The following is a 20,329-nucleotide window of genomic DNA, read 5'->3' as shown; positions in this document are numbered from 1 at the left end:
GAACATAGTATATATATATATATATATATATATATATATATATATATATATATATATATATATATATATATGCATAAAAATAATGCAAATTAATAATGTCCAAAAAAAAATGACATATTAAAAAATCAAACAATATTCAGAAATTTCAAAGTATCGTTGAGTCAATAATGATGGATTCATTTTGCTACGTGCGTATCAATCCATTAGTGGGAGGCAAAATGAAATTGACTCCTTCAAAAGGTTAGTTAATCAAAATACAATTTTCTTTCTTTTTTTATAAGATCTGTCTAGATATTAAGCTGTTGTATTTGCTATTCCGCCATGTCATTTATTTGTTATGTTTACTAAAATAAATATACTTTAAATATTTATATTTTAGAATAAGATAAAATTTAATTACTTTTTATTTTATTCTTACTCCAATAAAATGTGAAAAGAGATTAATGTCGTAGAAAATATATATCAAATGGAAATCAAATAATGAATAAGGTAAATTAGTCAAATTATAATTCTAATCGACGTTTTCTTAAAAAACCATGCAAAAAACAACATGACAAGTAAAATGAGCTAAACCGAGGAATATTTACCAAAAAATTAAAAAAAAATAGTATTTCTTCGTTTAAATAGAAAATCAATTTCTACTTTGTTTTGAAACATGTAAAATTAATTTAATAATGTAAATTAGAATTATCCAAATCAAAATTTGATAAAAAATATAAGACTTTTAAATTAATCGAATTAAAATTAAAATAAAATAGCTATTGTTTTATCTCAAAGAGACGAAAATAGTTTCTTTTTAAAAAAGTCTTCTCTTTTAAAAATATTAATAAATTTATTTTTTTCTCAACCATTAATATAATAAAGTTTTAGATACGAGCACAAACTACAATGTTATATTAATCGTGCTTTGAATATAATATATATATATATATATATATATATATATATATATATATATATATCACCATTGTTCCTCCACTATAATCTAAAGTGTTGGGCGCACGGGCATACACATATTACTACTATATATAAGGGAGAATATCAATTTTTGTAATCCTCACATGAATTGCTTTGCCTCTTTTTACCCCTAATTGAAGTTTTTATGAGTTTATGAATACTCACACATTTTGGTAAATTTTGAAGAACTTTAAGGACTTCTTTAATACCACTTAAAATGATGATGTCATGACAAGGTTAAACTGGATCCCACAAAGCATACTCATACATATTTGAGTCTTTTATGAGGAAATATTATTAAATTTATTTTAATTTATATTTTTCCTTAAGATTTATTATAGGCACGTAAAGAATTATCATGTCATTCAAATTCTATCTTAATATAGGCTTAATTATTGAATTAAAATATTACTCTTATAGTACTATTTATTATTTGTTGATGTTATTTACCGATTATTATTTGTTATTTTCAATTTTTATTCGTTCGGTTAAACATAAAGTTTTTTGTTTATTTTCTACCGTAATTTTGTGTCGCTCATACTACCAAAGATAAGTAATTAATAAAGATTTCACTTAAGATAGGACTAAGTTTTAAATTAAAAGAATAAATACGAATAAACTTATATCATTGTTAAATACTTTTAAAATGTATCGCAAATGTTATTATAGTCCTTTCATCTCAATATAAAAATGAACTCCGAAGTAAGGTAGTTAATTAATCAAATTTTACGTGCACACACTTTGAACATAAAATTTATCTAATAAATTATTATATTAAAAGAGGAACTATAAAATATTATTTTTATATATATTCTGAAAATGTTTGAAAAAATATTGTAGTTAAAGAAAATGCAATTTTATCTCCAAACATAACAATACCAGATAATTACAAAAAGTATAATTTTTACTTTTTTTAATATTAAAATATTTTGCAAAATACCGGATAAATAATTTTTTTATATAATATATGACAAAATAGTTAAGTTCAACATGAAAAAAGTTATTACAATTTCGATTTCATGAAATGGTTCATTAAATTAAGAAAAAGAAAAAGAATATTGTTTTTTAAAGTGCATTTTTTGGAAGGGAAAAAAAAAACTTAAAGTAAGAACAATTTAATTTTTATTACTTTTCAGTACTTTTTTGTGTGGTTTAATTTGAAAGAGCATCTACAAAAATATCATGTAATATCAAGGCTTTTAATTCTTTATATGTATTTATAAGTTAACTTTATTGATTTCGTCGTACAACAATATTTTCACATTAAATATTTTTGGCATTAATTAAAGGATGTAATATGTTTTGGTTACAAATATGTTAGCCAATATGGGTTCAATTCAAAGAAACAGATGAGATTAATTTAACATATGAAAAGCTCATTGGATCATCGAGGACTTTAATCTCAAAGAATTTCAGTAAAATAGAAATTAGAAAAGCTTTCAATTGTTTGTGTTTATTAAAAAAAAAACTAATATATAAACTCAGAAAAATGTTTTGCTTTAACTTTCAGATACGTTTTTGTACTTTAATATATTAGAATTGTTTGAAAAATGTCAAATTGATGTTACAAAAATAAAGAAGCAAGAGCAGAATTTTTTTTAAATATATCTACAAATTGAATTTTTAACGTCGCATGACACTAGTCTTAACTATAGCTTCTCAGACACTAAATAGAAAAATGTAAGAGTAACGAGGGCAATTTGCTCGATTGGCCTTATTCGGGGGTGGTCTTTAATTTTTGCCCCTCAAATTGTTGGTCTTTAATCTTTATCCTTCGCCTAATATCCCGATGTTCTAGGTTTAAATCCCGCCTCAGTCAAATAAAAAAAATTCGCAAGGTAGAATTTCGTAGCAAAATTAGGTCTATTCGGGCAAAAGTTAGGCCTTAAGGCAGAGGTTTGCCTTAAGGTAAACTTTTGCTCAAAATTAGGCCTTAAGACAAACCTCTGCCTTAAGGCCTAACTTTTGCAAAAAATTAGGCCTATAAGCCTAATTTTGGGTAAATGTTAGGGCTTAAGGTAGAAGTTTCGCAAAAGCTTTGCCTTGTGTTTTTTTTTTTTTTTTTTTTTTTTTTCGAGTGAATTTGAACCCCGGAACCTCGAGTCTTTTTCACCACTTTTTAAGCGAGCGCAAAAAAATTAAAGACCAACAATTTGAGGCAAAAATTAAAAGACCAGTGCGTTTGAAGGGCAATCCGCACAAAAAAATGTAGTAACTATTCCATAGAGAAACTTGATAAATCAGATCGTTTTGAAACTAGTTATAACCGAGATTCCTTTTCCAAAATATGCAATTTTAGCGAAAATTTCAAATATATGCGAAACGGATATGTGAAATGCGAGTACAACTTATTTTTCACTATTATTTTATTTAATATGATAATGACATAAATGAACTTAAATGATAATGTGTTCAGATAGCCGACCCGAACTTATTTGAGATTGAGAAATAGTTAGTTTTGTTGTAATACATAACTTAACTGGATGATCAAATTTGTCAAAGAAGTAATATCAAAACATCAAGTGCCCCTTCCTCTTTCAACAAAATTATGTAGGTCCACTCAACTTACAATTCTTGAACCTTTTTAGAGAATTCCATTATTTAGTTGTGCCTGGCCGTTTAAATCAGATCTCTATTTCAGTATAACGAGAAGGGGTTTACTATAAATAAAACATACAGAAACCAGCAAAAGTTGCAAGCTAACCAATAGATGTTTTTCCCTCCAGCAATCAGCGCCTTAATGTCATGAATTGAATCAAGTCAAATATCTATATCCTGCATGGAGCGTTTTCCGCGTCATTCACTTGGTGTTACAATAGCTTGCAATTTGTGCAACCAGTCGACATATTGACCTTGCTCCTTCTTGTGTAGGTGGAGTAAGAGCGAATGCGCGAAACTTAGACCAACTCCTCTTGCTTCTAGATATTTGTAGAGCTCTTCTTGAAGAGTCTGATCTAATGCACTGAAAAAACTGAAGAAGGGACACAATAAGAGGAACACAATAAGTAAATGCAACTGGCAACTCTTGAGATTTGTGATTTTCACAAAATAAGCCAAGAAGAATCGTTCCATTGGAGCAACAAAAGGCACGCACAAATATCGAAAGCATCTCGAGAAACAGACGAGAAAATTGCTAAGAAGAAGCAATGAGAGCACAAGAAAGTGACGTGGGAAACATTATTTCCAAAAATGTAAAAATAGAGGATTGCAAATAGCTTCTTGATTCGAGCAAATGAATAGTATAAAAAAGCTTCTAGCCGTGAAGTTCAACAGCTTCTTTCCCACCTCCTGAGAATGCGATTTTAATCATTTTTATAAAGAACTCCCAGGGCAGACCTTCATGACTTGGCTGCTCAAACTAGAGGTACAAATTAAGAATCCAAAAAAGCAAACAAATAGTTCCAACGATACCTTCAACACTTTTTAAGTGTTCAAATGAATTACTCCGATGGCAAATCATCATGACGTGGGTGGGCGAGGTGGACCAACATAAGAAAGCAAGACCAACATAAAAAGCAAACATTCTAACACCGAAATTAAGTACCAGCTTGGAAAATTATGAACTAAACTAATAATTCCAAGGATAATCTGAACACTTTCTTTCACCGACACTGCAATCGAAGAGAAAAGCATGCAACAATCTCCTGATTATTTCTCCTTGAAAGGAAAAAAAGACGAGGCACATTTCAACTCTATAGTTGACATATTACTCACCAATATAGTAAAATCTACTTTTGGACAAGAAGTAGGATAAAGAAATTTAGCAAATCTCACCATCTCTAACATCTTCAGCAAAATAAGCTAGATATCATCGTATAGTGAAGTAAGGGGTAGGCATGCATGTAAAACTCAAGGAGTTTCATAAGAAGCAATGAAGAATTTATGGAAAAAGGCACATGCTGACATGCATATATGTTGAAAGGACAGCAAGTTGTTCTCCCAAATTTGGAAGATAAAAACAAAAGAAGTCCAACTGCAGTAAACCTATGAGTCCAAAGCTGAGCTCCCCACTCTCCCCAAAGCCTAAATTGGTCAAATTGCTTCTAAAGAAGACGAACGTACCTGACCGAGGGACCTTTGCGGGCTGAAGAATCCAGTTCGGATGATGGAATGTAGTTCACATTATGAATCTCAAAGCTACAGTCATCACCAATTTGTGCAGTTGCCACACAATCAAACTGTAGGATGGATCTCAAGCCGGGCTTCTTCACGCCTACTTTCATAAAAGCTTCCCTGGGAAATTTAACATTTTCATTAGAGCCCTCAGCACCCAATAAAGCAGAAACAGCAACTTCCTCCCCTGACTTGCATCTCCTGCGTAGAACTACGTCTTGGGATTGTGGTGAATCCCAGTCTACGAAAAAATCTCCAAAGCTTCTACTTTCATCATTCTGCTTTAATAAGAAAAAGAAAACAAAACTTAAGAAGTGCTCAGGTCTTCCCGTAGAAAAACAATAAATTGCAGCATTAGTTACCCATAGCACGGTGGATGAGACCATAATAAAAGTTCTTCCAAGATTTCAACTTCTATAGACTCAACTACCATTGAAGGGGAAAAAGACAACAGAGAAACAGATGGAACAAATTTTGTATGAGACATGTGAATGCAGCAACCATTAGCACTTCTTCTATCCCAAATTGATTCAATACCTTTTATTTTTTCCTTCCGTCCAACAAACGGAACCTTTTATATTTGTTGCAAGAACACTCTGTCATACTATAGACGACTTTGTGGGATACATAAACAGAGTTCAGTGTTATCAAAGGCAAAAAGTGCGAGAAAACTTTAAGGTCCGTTGGGGCTTTAAGTGCAAATAAAGCATGAGCTTTAATGAAGAAAGGTACAAATGGAGAAAAAATACAAATATGTACGTTTAGTGCAAGACTGAAGATTATTAGCATGAATAATCAATATATGGTCAATGAAATTGAAAAAAAATTATGATAAAGTGAAATATCAATTGTTAAGTGTCGCTTCTTTAGGATTACAGTCATCGGCAAGGAAAAGTATGCCTTAGAGCCTTGATAAGGACATTGCAGTGCCCGCTAGGCGAGGCGAAGCGCTCAACATATTTTGCTCCTCGCCTTAGGGCTTAAGGGCGCTTTAAGCAAGCCATTGACAATACTGAGAGTTATCTCTAATATAAGCTTTGGTTTCCAAGTGTTTTACTGCTATTAGTATAGCTGTTGGTTTTTCTCTCCGTTTCGCATGCTTTAACTTGATAGCATTTTGATGCCCTATTATTAGCGAGTTGTTTTTACCCAGCTTAACAAATGAATATTTGAATGAGCTACTTCATTTCTTATGACAAAAAGCATGCTAAAACTACTGCATCAGATTAACACTACGAGTATGATGAACTATATAATGAAATATGGTGTAACCCGATCACCTGAAAATACCACTTTCAGTCAATCAACTACTGTTCAACCTCGAACTAGTTAGGATCGAATATATGAACCCTTTGTCTCCTAAGAAATACAATGTCAGAGTATTCATCATAAGTCGAATATCTTTATGCTAGCTATTGACCTACTGCAACTGTAATTCTTTTCCAGACTTTGGCTGGCTATAATTTGTGAAACTCATGTAGGCAGAACTAATGTCTCAATATATCACTTTCAACTTAAGGATGTTAAGGCCTTCACAATGAGACAAATCAAACTAAACAACCAGAGAAAAGGAGCGGACAACTTTCTAGACATATCCAATTAGAGATAAGCTGCCATGAGCATCATGCCATAGGTAAAACGGAATGAGGGGGCATCCCCATCTTCTTCTCTTTTTCTCCTTGAGTCGGATGAATCGAGGTTTCTAAACCTTCCAAAAGTGATAGGTATGTGTTCTTTCTTGGCTTTCTCTTAGACCGTCTATCCCTTTATACCTGGGTATAAAAGCCAGAAAGAAAGTAGCTTCTTTAATATGGTTCAGTAAATAGGAATTCCAGTAATACAGTAAACATTGGAAGAACATAGGAATATGGGTCTATATAGGAATGAAGAAAGGGCACGATAGGCTGTAGTTTGATTCCAAGCCAAGCAGCAGGGCATGATCAGTCTTATCGTGGGGGGGGGGGGGGGATTGTATTCGTAATAGAGCTTCCTACAATTGCACCTGGCTAGTTACCTTCACTCCGCGTGGCACCCTACCTATGTTTTGTCTTTTTCCTACGAGACCTTATAGTTTCCTAGCCCTTCTCCGCCTATATGTCCCCCGAAATCAGATTGGCTTTTTTCTTGAGGAAGGTCCATCCACTTTTGTTTTCGAATGAGACTAAGGCCTGAACGAGTGTCTCTCTGTAGCGGTCTTTCACCATCTTCCTTTCGATTGGCCTATATCCTTGAATCTGGTTCACTATTCCCAAAGTCCCTCAGTCCCGTACCGGCTGTCGGAGCGGAGTTTTGGGTAAAAACCTTTCGGTTTCTGCTAATTCTCTTCTTGTTGTACCATGTACATGACGATAGCAGTGGAGTTCTGTCAGCGGCGGCTATTGTTAACGAAACACTCAAGGATCGATTGACCCAACTTGATGGCAAGGTCGACCATTTGGACGGACTAGTGCAGAATATGGCAGAAAGCCAGGGGAATCCAGAATCGTTGGTCACCAGACGCTCGCTAATGAGTATCACGTCTTCCCAGTGAAGTAGAGCCGTCTTCATGGGGCCTCAACGATCCCAGTGGCGATTTGGTAGTTGCTTTCTTGATTAATCAACAAACAATGGAAGAGGTAGTCTAGATACTTGTCAATGAGATGCTGATACATTTTTCCTTCTGGGACCATGGAGAGTGGTTGTGTTCTCTTACCCCTACAATTTTGGTGGTTATTCTTGATTAACAAAGATTGAAGCTATTACACTAAGATCAACGGAGTAATCTCTTGTTTGTGACAGCAAAGTTCACATTGTCTTACCAGTTGGAATTCAACAACATCAACAACTATCCCTCAATTCCAAACTAGTAGGAGTGGTGGGACCAATCGGGATTCAGGTAAACATTTTTTAAGATGGAACAAAGTTAAGAGATACTATAAAATATGGGCATATGACATACTAGAACTCTCCATGCAGCCTGTTTTTCCTGGAATCCGGGAACAACGGCAGAAATTAATACATATTTTGCTAGATAACATTCTTAGTCCAAAAGATAACTCTATATCAGAACAAACCAAAACGCACACATTTTGGTCAAATCTGGCCATGGAAAACTAACGAAAAATGAAAAAAGATAAGGAAACAAAAAGAGTTAGCTGAAATTACATATGATTGGCAAAGAGCAGTTAGTAAAGAAGTATTGATTACAGTAACACAGTGATAGAGTACTCAACGATATTAACACAAAAATAATAACTGCTACGCTTCTGTTCCAACCAAGTTGAGGTCAGTTATGTGAATCCTCACTAACCATATTACTCCATCTAAACAAAAACAATATAATTATTCCCACACCTCCATGCCTTCCTTTTGTTCAAAAAATATTATTTTGAACCCTTTTCATATCAAATTCAAGTGATACCAAAATTAGTGTGCAAAACTATCAATTTAATTTCCATAAAATGGACCAAAAATACAAGGAAAGGTGAAATGGTAGAACTCCACAATAAAAGGGTACTAAAAAAAAAATACTGAAATAATGCCTACCGATTCCCACAACCCCATATATTCTATTTGTTCAAATATACCATTAAACCCTTTTAACATCAACTTCATAGGATACCAAATATTGGATGTAAAAAAGTATGAAGATAATTTCCATAAAAATTGTATTTTTATAAAAATTTAGAACTCCACAATGATAGAAAAACTCAAAAAATACTGAAACAATATAATGATTCCCACAACCCCATATATATTCTATTTGTTCAAATATACCATTAAACCCTTTTAACATCAACTTCATAGGATACCAAATATTGGATGTAAAAAAGTATGAGGATAATTTCCATAAAAATTGTATTTTTATAAAAATAATGGTAGAACTCCACAATGATAGAAAAACTCAAAAAATACTGAAACAATATAATGATTCCCACAACCCCATATATTCTATTTGTTCAAATATACCATTAAACCCTTTTAACATCAACTTCATAGGATACCAAATATTGGGTGTAAAAAGGTATGAAGATAATTTCCACAAAAATTGGATTTTTATAAAAATAATGGAGAACTCCACAAAGATAGAAAAACTCAAAGAATACTGAAACAATACAATGATTTCAACAACCCCATATCTTCTATTTGTTCAAATATACCATTAAACCCTTTTAACATCAACTTCATAGGATACCAAATATTGGGTGTAAAAAAGTATGAAGATAATTTCCATAAAAATTGTATTTTTATAAAAATAATGGTAGAACTCCACAATGATAGAAAAACTCAAAAAATACTGAAACAATATAATGATTCCCATAACCCCATATATTCTATTTGTTCAAATGTACCATTAAACCCTCTTCACATCAATTTAAAGAGTACCACAAATTGGGTTTGAAAAAAGAATATGAAGATAATTTCCATCAAATGGACCCAAAATACCAAGAAAAAAATGGTTCTTTTTTTAAGCAAATAATGTTACCTGAAAATTTGGGTGAAAGTATTAATACAATTTCCATATAATGGACAAAAAAATACTGGGGAAAAAGTAATGGTAGAACTCCACAATGATAAAATACTCAAAAAATACTGAAACAATACAATGATTCCCACAACCCCATATCTTGTATTTGTTCAAATATACCATTAAACCCTTTTAAAATCAACTTCATATGATACCAAAAGTTGGGTGAAAATGGAAAAAAAATACCAAGAAAAAAATTGGGTTTTTTGAGAAAAATAATGTAGTACCTGAAAAGGTTTAAGGGAGAGTTCATGGTTGATTTCAGATTGTAATACTTTAAGCAAATCCAAATCTCCAAAAATAGCTTTACGAGCTTGCCTCAATACGGCTGGCACTTTCCTCATTCTTGGAAATTTTGAACTGAATAATGGTATAGTGGGTGCGCCCACAGGAATAGAACAAACAGTTCAAAGTTCAGGCACTTGAAGAACTGCCTAATTTTTTGGGTCATTTGCACTTTTGGCCCTATTATGTGCTGGCCTTTAACAGCAAAGAAATGCATATATTTAGGAGCCGTTTGGAAACCATGATTTGAAATCATGTTTGGACATACAAATTGGATATCTTAAGTTATATTTTTTTTATTGATATAAAAATTTCACAAGTTGTGAAAACTATCAACACACTCTATAGTTCTTACTAAAATGAGTAAGTCGTTAATACGCTATTGGCGCTTTTTAAAAAATACAATACCAATTAATCAAATTTTAGTTTAATAAAAATGAAAATTTAATATGAATAGTAATGAGGTTGATAGACATAAATAGAGGTTGATAGATATAATAAAGGTTGATGGAAGTTAATGAGATTGGTAAATGGTCGGTGGGAGTAATTGTTAAAGATATCTACTAACTTATGGGTCTTTTTTTTTTTTTTTTTTTTTTTACAAAATATAGACTTATGGGTCAAAATTTTTATTTAAATTTTTTGAAACCCCAAATCATGCCTTTTTGGATGATTTGAGGTTTCAAACAACCGAGATGAAATGCATGTCCAAACGCTGGTTTCATCTCATGATTTCAAATCGCATATCCAAACGCCTACTTATATTGCGCATGGTAATATTTCATTAGTTATGCCCCATGTGACTTTAATTTGTAAAAGAACTTGTATGTTTTAATCCCCTCTGATTAAAAAAAGAATGTCCACTTAGTCTTTACTTTTTGATTCAAAAATAGTGGCCACTTACTGAATTGAAAGAATTAACCTTATTTTTGTATTAAGTGACTAAATCTCAATATCTATTTAATTAGCGATAGTTACTTATCTATTTTTACCTAAAATTTATTATTTTTTAAAGAAGTGTGCAAATGACTAGATACTCTTTCTGAATCTAAGGGAATGCGAAGAGCAAAAATTAAAGAGCAGCCCATTTGAAGGGAAACCGTGCAATTTCTTCTGCCTAATTGTTTTGGTGGGGAAACTGGAAATAATTGCAAATTTAAACCGTTTTAAAACTTTTTTACATGCCTAAGTGCAATGTTTTAAAAATATGCGTTTGAAATTTGACTTGTCAAGTTATAATTTCACATAATTTAGAACTAAGCAAAATTTTGATATACGTGTTTGAATTTTGATCGTTTAAGATTAAGCTTTCAATATTTTTATCCAATGTGATAGAATTATCGACAATGAAAAATGAGATGACTGAATTTCAGGCATAAAATTCAAACACATACACATGAAGTTCGGGCATCATCTCATGTCTCCAAAATATCAATAAAGTTTTTAATGTGCAACAAAAGTTTTGTCCACTGATTTTTCTGAAACGGAGTTATTGTTTCCCTAGTATGAGAAGATTGGGTTACGCTAGCCTATGGTGTATCGGTTGTTATGCCAATAGCAACGCGGGCCAACTAAATTGGCATGGAAGAACTGTTGCGCCGCGGGAAATTCTTTTCTATACAAGTTTTTTAATGAGATTTTTAAACAAAACTTCGATAGGCGAAAGGTGTAAGCACCCGATGTCAGAAGACTTATACTAAACAAACAACTTTCACTTTCCGTAATAAAAAAAAAAAAAAGTCAAACCTATTCCTGAAGTCGTTTAAATAATTTTTAAGCGGGTCCAAAATTTAAAGAAATCTTATATGGGGCTATTCATGTAAATCACCCCAAATTACTTACAGTGTGCTCGCTTGTAGAGAATCAAAACCAAAAAGCACTCAACTTTACCGCTCAAAATTAGGGCTTTTGTATAAGCAAAGCACAAAAACTCTCTCTTCCTCAAAGCACAACAACAATGGCGAAGGATATAGAGATGAGTGGATGGAGTGAACTTCTACACTCTTCTTCGAAGCTTCTAGAACAAGCTGCTCCTTCTACTCAGTTCCCTCCTCTTCAGGTTCCATTAAAAAATCATTATTTTTCATTTTTTTCTTGTAATGTGTTTGGATTGTCGTTATTATTATTATTATTATTATTATTATTATTATTATTATTATTATTATTATTATTATTATTATTATTATTATCGCACATTTGATACTTGAGATAATGTTAACAAACACACTCGAAGTATCACTTTTTTTTGCGAGTTTACTATCTGAACTATTAGGCGTATGCGTTTCCTATCAGAACTATCACCAACTATTTATCACTATACACCTCGAAATTAACGTGTCAGCTGACATGTGGACGAATTTTAGGTTCCATTAAAAAATCATTATTTTCCATCTGAAATTTCATTTTTTTTTTTGTAATGTGTTTGGATTTTCGTTATTATTGTACATTTGATAGTTGAAATAATGGTAAAACACACACTCGAAGTATCACATTTTTTGCGAGTTTCCTACCTGAACTATTAGGCATCTGCGTTTCTTACCTAAACTATCACTAACTATTTATAAAAAACACTTATGAGGATTCTTATCTGAATAATAATAACACGGGAATCTAGAAATTTTTTAATTACAATTGCTTGATAAAAAAAATGAAAATGAAGACCTCTTTGGCTTTAACAAACGTCTTGTGAGCCTTTTTTTTTCCGATTATAATTGATGGAATCAAACATTTCGCTTTGATTCATTAGGATGAAAGCTTCACACAGAAAGTGTGTGTCACGCATATTTGTTTGTCTATTATTTATGGGTTTTATGGGCCTCCATGTGTTGGTCTCTGTGTGAAATTACTGAGTTAGCTGCCACGTGGATGAAATTTTATGGGCAAATTAAGCTGTCACATGCCTTTTGGCCATTGTATTCAAACACTTGGTCTAGTCAGCTTCATTATGTGTCTTGATAAATAGTTGGAGATAGTTCAAGTAGGAATAGTTCATAATTTAGGTAGGAAATTGGCAATGAAGTGATACTTCAGGTGCGTTTTTTTTACCATTATCTCTTGATAGTTTAAAAAGGTGGAGTAATATTTGTTTTGATTGGAAATTTAGAGGAATTTTGATCAATTGGAAGCATTAACGAAGAAATTGAAGGCAAAAACTTTAAGAACTGAAGCTCCAACTCAATCTATTGCAGCTACCAGGTACATTTTGTTCGTTTGCTGTACTAGTAGTTTTAAAATCCTCCTTTTTTGTTGTTGTTAGTGATTTTTGAGTATGAATTTTAGCTATATTCAGTTGGAATTTTAGTACAGTAAAGTTGCAAGTTGTGGTGGTACTTTTTGTATATCAGGATTTTACAAAAGTCGATTCACGTTCTTTTTAGCTTCAGATATCAGGATGAAAACCTTATTTTTGTCTCCCGCCCTCAGGGGTTAGCTCAATTGTCAAAGGTTGAGGGACTTGCGTCTTAGGTCACAAGTTCGAGCTTTGTTCTAAGTGAAGTAAGTCCAATATTTAAGTAGAGAAGGGTAGAGGGGGTGGGCCTACCATCCCTGAGTTTACGCAAGCTTTAGTTGGCCAAAAGGGTTGCCTATCGGTCATCAAATAAAAACCTTATGTCTCTCCCTCTTTATCTCCTTATTTTCTTTTCTTCCTGTTCCTTTCAGTAGTTTACAAACATAGGTTTGTTTCATACTCCCCCATCTGTTTTTCCAAACCATATTTGGAGTCTTATTACTTGTAATCCATTTGCATACATTTTCAATAGATGAAGGGTTAGCGGTTGGAATATGGAAACAGAGAAGTAACGGAAATGTTGATTGTGTACTGTCTTATTGTTTGTTTCATTTGCCTTGAAAGGCTACTAGCTCGTGAGGGCATCAATGCGGAGCAGCTTGCCCGTGATCTTAAGTCTTTTGAGTTAAAGGTACAGTTTTCCTTCTCTTTTAGAGCCTTGCCAAGTTATTTATTTATTTGTGATAGTTCTCCATTTTGAGAATTTATACATATACCAGATGATTACATGTGAATGGTTTTGAGGTAATGGATGAAAAAGTTAAAGATATGGTAGATGTATTGTTGATGATGATGTTTATTAAACAATATCAAAGTGAGTATTTGGTCTTCCATACGAGTCTTACTTCCAGCATTAAGAAGGTGTTAATGAAAAGCACATACAAAACAAAACTATTACAACATGTGTAAAGAGTTAAGAAAGTCAACAATTGCCAACGGCTCTAAATCAAGACTCAGGGCTTTGTTGAACCAAAAACTAAGCACGGATATACACTTAAGCTTGAGATTAATGATGTTGTTCTTCTTACATTTCCACTTAAAAAAAAAAGAAAAAGAAAAAAAAGATTAACGATGTTGTCCTTGTCTTCAAACACTCTCGTCTCTCTCTCTCTCTCTATGACCCACCAAATCACTGCAGGGATTGTCTTCCAAATGCTCTTGGAAGATTTGGATATATCTAGTTTATGGCAAGATAACAAGAAGGCTACGGTGTTTGTCATATAAGGCTTACTTTAAGTTGTGCCAAGTGTTTGTCAGATGGTGTTTGTGCTAAGGAAAAAGCTATGAGAACTATGCTAATATTATGCATGACTACTATCCTTTTGTTGCATTTGTCCATCATTTAACTGAGTTAACTCATAGTAATGGGACACAAATTGGAATTATAATTTGTAGTTCTAAATATAATAATACCTATCCAAAAAAAGTTCTAAATATAATAATAAAAAATAAGGGTTTCTACTTTTTTTTTTTTTTTTTTTTTTTTTTTTTTTCTTGAATAAGCATCTAAAGGAGCATTTTTTTTGCCACTGATGCTCTAAATTAATTCTGGTGAGAAATTGTGTTAGAAGATTCTCCCTGATAGTTTTATCTGATTGTAGCGTTTGTTAATTTTCTTTCCATTTCTCTGTTCCTTCCTCACCAGACAACCTTTGAAGATGTTTTTCCTGCAGAGGCAACAACTGTTGAAGAGTATTTGCAACAGGTATTTTTATATTTTAATGTGCAGATGTCGTTCTTTGTAAGTACTACTATCATTATGCATTTATTGTTATGTCTTTTGGTTGTTTATTCACATAATGTAGATGAAATAAATGATGTGTCAACTCGATCTGTCCACTTCTTGGAGATTGGTCATTGTAATATTGGTAAAACGGTTAGGAGTAAGATAAGCAGATTCAATTAGGTTGACTTGACTTGACTACATTACCATTCTCAAAAATAAAATAAAAAATAGAGTGACTTCTTCATCAAAAAAAAAAATAGGGTGACTTGACTGGCAAGGTAATGTCTAGAGGTAAAATGTTGAAGCATCATGAATAAGTAAGTGGTGATCAACATGAAGAAGCATCAGCTGCAGTAGGATTTTGGTTTTTATCGGTAATTAGATCATTTTATGATCTCACTTTTTGTTCCAATTTTATCGGGTGACCCCGAAGGGCAGCCAAATTTTAGGATATCAGGACCATTTGACACCAATAAGACAAGCATAGGAAAGCAATGGGCTTGTAAGCCAATCAATATACTCTTATTGGTAATCAGCATTTCTCTACCTACTGCTGTGTTCTCCGTCCCAGCAATGAGTAAAGCAATTTTTGTTAGCATTTTCGACGTGTTACCTTTTGTATTGCTTGAAATGCATCATTGTCTGAAGATATTTCATTTCCTTTTCTGCAGTTTTGATTTTTTCTTTTCTTTGTCAGTTTGATTGCCCAATTGTGACACTTCTGTAGTATACAACTGCTTCAGCATATGCACTTCATTGCGTAAAGGTTAATAATGCTCGTTCTTTTTAACGTTGGAATGGTGCAAAACAGATCCATGAAATGGCAATGGTCTCTGCGGTTCAAGAAGCTCAGAAGGATAACCTAAAAAATTTCAATGATTACATGATGAAAGTTTTGGAGGTTAGTTTACCCAGCTGCTTTTCATATGATGATCTTTGTGGTGTGAGTTGCTAACATCCTTTGATGCTTAATTAAAATAACTGTGTAAGCTCGACTTGAAAGCTTGACGCAGTGTTGTTATACCTAGAGGCCATCAATTATTTGATAAGTTATCCTATTTGGTTCTGTTGTCCTTTGCTATGCTTATTTTAAATGTTTGGTGCACTGTGAAACTCTTTGTTACAGAACGACTGGAAGAAAGAAAAAAGAGACTTCCTCCAGAGCCTAAGCCGAGTTTCAACCTTACCTAGGATAAATATCAGTGAATCAAGCCCTTTAGGTGGTCGGCAGGGACAAATAGCATCTTTGACATACAGCCCTCAGGTTTCGTCTGGTCCAGCTGGCGTGGAGCCTTTAGCATTAGCTAATAGGCCCATCGTTGAGAAAAAGGCTGCTGCATATGGAGAAGTTGTCAAGAATCTTACTAGTGCAAGAGAACGTGGTTTACCCTTTAAAGTAAGTTCTGCATATTGGTTCTTCACGGCTTGATTCCTCCTTCCTGTGAAGCCACTGAGATTTTTCTATTTAGTTTTGGTGATTATATCTTTTATTGCTACAATAAGTAATTAGAGGACTAAAACGCCAGTTCTTGCATTCCCCTATAAAAGAACACGAACATTGTGAGTCTGTGACGTGGGGACTCAAAAGGGAATGCTTACAGAGTACGTAAATTCTAGGAATTCTATCCAGTCATCTAAACAAAGGTCAAAGGGGAAAATATGCTTGAATCGCTTATGTAGTTTTCTTGGACAAATAGTAGTATATTAGGGGGAAAAAAAAAAAAAAAGAGCACGCGAGAAGGGTGGACAACACAAGCAAAAGTGAAATATTGTGATATGCAGGATGTAATGTTATAATATACTTGTCCTACTTCATATGATGCTATTACTATTTGAAGGGTCAAGCAGCTTTTCCAAACATTTCAAAGTATTTTCAAATATAGCAAATGTTAATTTTGTGGTATTTGTATGCTATTTCTAAATAGATTTATCTGATCATTAAAAAATTTAAGGAATTGATGTTCGAGCGTACACCGGAAATTTGATGCTTCAACCGGCGTGCATCAAATCCCATCATTCCTTTTTGGACAGAGAGAGTATTTTTTGTATTGCAGTTGGACAACGGACAAGCAAGCAATCCCTAACTAGATAAAGCTTAATATTGATGGGTCAAATTAAGAATTTATTCATATTTTCACTTTGACCTCTTATTTGGACTTTGGTAGCCTTCCCTTTGGTGTCCATTTGTTGTTTCACTATGCTGATTTTTTTGATTGGATGGTCTTGTTGATTGCTTTAAAGAATTGTCATACTATGTTAGAATTTTGATTAATTTCTTGTGATTATTGTTAGCCTGCTACAGCTTTTAATCGTGCTCTTGAAAGTTTGGGTCTTACTGCATCTGGTGGGAAGTCAGTTGGCATTCAGAAGATCTGGCATCTAATGTCGGTATGGTGTCAAACTTGACTTTTGCAATCTTTGAATCTTATGCTGTTAACATTTCTATGTGCAACTAGTTATCATTTAACAAATTTGTAACAGGCTCTGACTGGTGAAGATTCAGCTGTCCAACACAATGTTTCAAAGAAAATGTCTTTAGTAATTGGAGCTAGACGCCACCTTGAATGGGGTCACGAGAAGTACATCATGGAGACAATTCAAGCCCATCCTGCCCAGGTAATGAATTATGGTTGATGTTAGTCATTTGATGAGCATTTCTATGATTTACTCCGTCGCATGTTCTATTTGTCAATTCAATTCGTGATCTGTTCAGTGTATTGTTAATTTGGGTCTTCAATTTGACTAAAGGATAGCTTGTTGATTTCAACATTTATGAAGTCTCTTTTGGTCCTATTCATATTCTGTCATCTTCTTACTCGCCAATAAGAAAAGGAAAAACTCTGGTTTTTTTTTTCTCTTCTTTTTTGGGGGCTGCGGTGAGTGGTGAATGGCGGGAGAGCGGTTTCTTCGCCTTGTCAAGAATTGTCACCAATTTGATTGAAATTGACATTATTGATTACTGATGGTCCTGCTGACTATTGTAGGCCGCACTTGGTGGTGCTGTTGGTAATTTGCAGAAAATCCGCGCCTTTCTCAGGGTTAGTCTGGCATCTTTATAAAATGTCATTATTAATCTGCAATCTACATTTTTGGAGGCTGTGTATATCATTTTCCATGATTATAGCATTTTTGCTGATTACTTTTCAGTTTCCATGACTGATTTGCCTGATTGTTGTTCCTTACCTCAGATCCGTCTAAGGGACTATGGGGTTCTTGATTTTGATACGGTTGATGCCCGTAGACAGCCTCCCGTTGATACCACCTGGCAACAGGTTTGAATGCTTTACTCTAATTACACAACTATCACTATGCTGGCTTTTGCATTTTAATATGAACTATTAGATGTTTCCATTAAGTTGTTTTTTTTTTTTTTTTTTTTGATAGGCGATGTTTCAATAATGGTTTTAGATCAATCTATTTACTCATATGTGCAATTTATGACACCAGTCTTGTATGTTCTTGTATTTTAGGAATTGCCATTCCTTGTGTAAAACCTTCAGGTTGTGTATTCATGTAATACTGTATAGCAAATGAGATCACTTCCTTGTGATTTGGAAAGAAATTGACCAGATCTGTTCTTTTTATAAGCATATATTGAGCAATATTTTGTGCGATAAGTAGTAGTTTCACTTTCTTGTTTTTTTGTGGGTGGTTGGTCTTATGATTCTTCAAGATTTAAATTTCTCTTAAGAATTTGTTGAATTAACAAGAGATCTTTTCTTTTCTCTTATATTGTTTTTAATAACCGTTTTTGTCACCGGGTGCTTTTCCTCCAATTTTTGCTGGCTCATGCTTATGCTTCTATCTTAAATTCACAATTGGTTCCTTTATTTGTTATATTCTTGCTTTGACCAGCACAAAAAGTTTTCACAGTCTCTCTACTCTAATCTTGTGCTATTTTCACAGTTGATAATTAGATTTCTTGTTTAGATTTTTCATCTACTATCAATCTAGCAACAAGGTAGTAGTTTCTTCTAATAACCATCGTGGTCGGGCCAGCGTCCGTGCACCTCGACTAATTCCATGAGGCACCTGCTATCTCCCACCAACAACTAGTAGTATAGAAAAAAGAAATACAGGTAGAAGGTATTGGTCTTGGTCATGACTTATTCTAATCTATAATTGTGCATACTTCTGTGTTTACCGTGGTTTTGCAACTGCTTGAACTTTTTATTGCACCATTAACTTTACCAAGAAAATGTGTAGCTCAAACTGATTTGGATTATTGTATCTTAAAATAGATATACTTTTGCATGAGAACTGGCTACTACAATGAAGCAAGAGAGATTGCCCAACAATCTCGCATGTCCCACCAGTTTGCTCCGCTGGTATGTTTTCTGTGGATCGCATATTTCATATACGTTGTCTATTCTCTTTCATTTCAAGAGTCCCTGTTTTTTGCAGCTTACAGAGTGGATGTCGACTGGAGGCATGGTATCAGCAGAGATGGCGGCAGTTGCTTCAGAAGAATGTGAGAAGATGTTTAGGTTGGGTGATCGAGGAGGTCGACCCACATATGATAAGAAAAAATTGCTACTCTACACCATAATTTCTGGTTCTCGCAGGCAAATTGACAGATTTCTTCGAGAATTCCCTACACTTTTCTCTACTATAGAGGATTTCTTGTGGTTCCAATTATCTGCTGTGCGGGAGTCTCCTGGCAGATCTTCTGTTGTCCTAAATGAGGGGTTGGCACCCTACACTTTGGATGATTTGCAAGCTTACCTAAACAAGTTTGAGCCATCTCACTATACTAAGAATGGAAAGGATCCTTTGGTTTATCCATATGTTTTACTTTTAAGCATCCAGCTTCTTCCAGCCGTCTTATATTTGTCCAAGGACATGGGTGACGAAGGATATAATGTAGATGCTGTTCATATGTCTATTGTCTTAGCGGACTATGGGATCCTCTCCGAAGGTACAGGAGTAGGGCAAAAATTTGGGGTCATGGATGCTTTTGCTGAAGCCTCTAGCATAATTAGGCAGTATGGATCATTTTATCTGCGTCATGGTGATCTGTTAATGGCATTGGAGTACTATGTGCAAGCTGCAGCAGCAGTTGGTGGCGGGCAGTTGTCGTGGAGTGGACGTGGTAATATGGATCAGCAAAGGCAAAGGAGCTCAATGTTGAAACAACTTCTTACAGAGCTTTTGTCCCGAGATGGTGGTATTGATATTTTACTTGGTCCAAGGGGTACTGGAGAAGAAGGCCAACTTGGGAGGTTTTTGACTGATGAAAAGACAAGACAACATTTTCTGCTTGAAGCTGCTCGGCAGTATCAGGATGCGGGGCTTTATGACAAGGTAATCTTCTTTTTCTTCTTTTACATAGTGACATTAATGAACTTATCACTCTAACTTGTGCAGTTCAACGTAAGACACAATAATCATTGTGAAGTGTTCCTTTCTCCATTCAATGACAGTATATTATCTCTATAGCAGGGAATCTATT

The 20,329-nt window shown here is 33.8% G+C and overlaps 3 protein-coding genes across 4 annotated transcripts in view; 1 reads left to right on the top strand and 2 right to left on the bottom strand.

Annotated features, from left to right (window-relative positions):
• LOC132061535 (calcium-transporting ATPase 4, plasma membrane-type) overlaps positions 1 to 17,722 on the bottom strand; it is a 47,498-nt gene extending 29,776 nt beyond the window's left edge. The window contains exon 1 of the mRNA XM_059454330.1: positions 17,717 to 17,722. The gene's annotated coding sequence lies outside the window, so the exon portion shown is untranslated. The remainder of the gene's footprint in view (positions 1 to 17,716) is intronic.
• On the bottom strand, positions 3,468 to 10,030 carry LOC132060029 (uncharacterized protein At2g39795, mitochondrial). Of its 2 annotated transcripts, XR_009415869.1 has the most exons (4): positions 9,805 to 10,030; positions 5,020 to 5,351; positions 3,662 to 3,928; positions 3,468 to 3,568 (listed from the first exon to the last, which is right to left on the bottom strand). XR_009415869.1 is itself a non-coding variant. In XM_059452888.1 (3 exons), exons 1-3 carry the CDS (start codon positions 9,919 to 9,921, stop codon positions 3,754 to 3,756), a joined length of 624 nt encoding a protein of 207 aa, XP_059308871.1. In that variant the 5' UTR covers positions 9,922 to 10,030; the 3' UTR covers positions 3,468 to 3,753. The 2 variants fall into 2 exon arrangements, 1 of the variants encoding a protein (XP_059308871.1); XM_059452888.1 differs by having other exon boundaries at positions 3,468 to 3,928.
• LOC132060030 (nuclear pore complex protein NUP93A) overlaps positions 11,727 to 20,329 on the top strand; it is a 43,171-nt gene continuing 34,568 nt past the window's right edge. Inside the window, exons 1-12 of the mRNA XM_059452889.1 lie at positions 11,727 to 11,921; positions 12,966 to 13,057; positions 13,716 to 13,782; positions 14,797 to 14,856; positions 15,689 to 15,778; positions 16,004 to 16,273; positions 17,170 to 17,265; positions 17,359 to 17,493; positions 17,862 to 17,915; positions 18,066 to 18,149; positions 19,119 to 19,205; positions 19,282 to 20,181. Of these exons, the coding sequence (XP_059308872.1) occupies positions 11,820 to 11,921; positions 12,966 to 13,057; positions 13,716 to 13,782; positions 14,797 to 14,856; positions 15,689 to 15,778; positions 16,004 to 16,273; positions 17,170 to 17,265; positions 17,359 to 17,493; positions 17,862 to 17,915; positions 18,066 to 18,149; positions 19,119 to 19,205; positions 19,282 to 20,181 (2,037 nt within the window). The 5' untranslated portion in view covers positions 11,727 to 11,819. The remainder of the gene's footprint in view (positions 11,922 to 12,965; positions 13,058 to 13,715; positions 13,783 to 14,796; positions 14,857 to 15,688; positions 15,779 to 16,003; positions 16,274 to 17,169; positions 17,266 to 17,358; positions 17,494 to 17,861; positions 17,916 to 18,065; positions 18,150 to 19,118; positions 19,206 to 19,281; positions 20,182 to 20,329) is intronic.

Source organism: Lycium ferocissimum, chromosome 6 (genome assembly GCF_029784015.1).
Source record: "Lycium ferocissimum isolate CSIRO_LF1 chromosome 6, AGI_CSIRO_Lferr_CH_V1, whole genome shotgun sequence".
NCBI classification, from domain to species: domain Eukaryota; kingdom Viridiplantae; phylum Streptophyta; class Magnoliopsida; order Solanales; family Solanaceae; genus Lycium; species Lycium ferocissimum.
This window is presented reverse-complemented; position numbering and strand designations above follow the sequence as displayed.

What these genes read in the sequence shown, in the direction of transcription:
- LOC132060029 (XM_059452888.1), bottom strand. Translation starts at nt 9,921, where the DNA reads ATGAGGAAAGTGCCAGCCGTATTGAGGCAAGCTCGTAAAGCTATTTTT. An exon ending in TCTCCCTTAAACCTTTTCAG is followed by an intron (nt 5,352 to 9,804) that starts GTACTACATTAT and finishes TTCTTATTAAAG; the next exon opens with CAGAATGATGAAAGTAGAAG. An exon ending in CGCAAAGGTCCCTCGGTCAG is followed by an intron (nt 3,929 to 5,019) that starts GTACGTTCGTCT and finishes TCCCTTCTTCAG; the next exon opens with TTTTTTCAGTGCATTAGATC.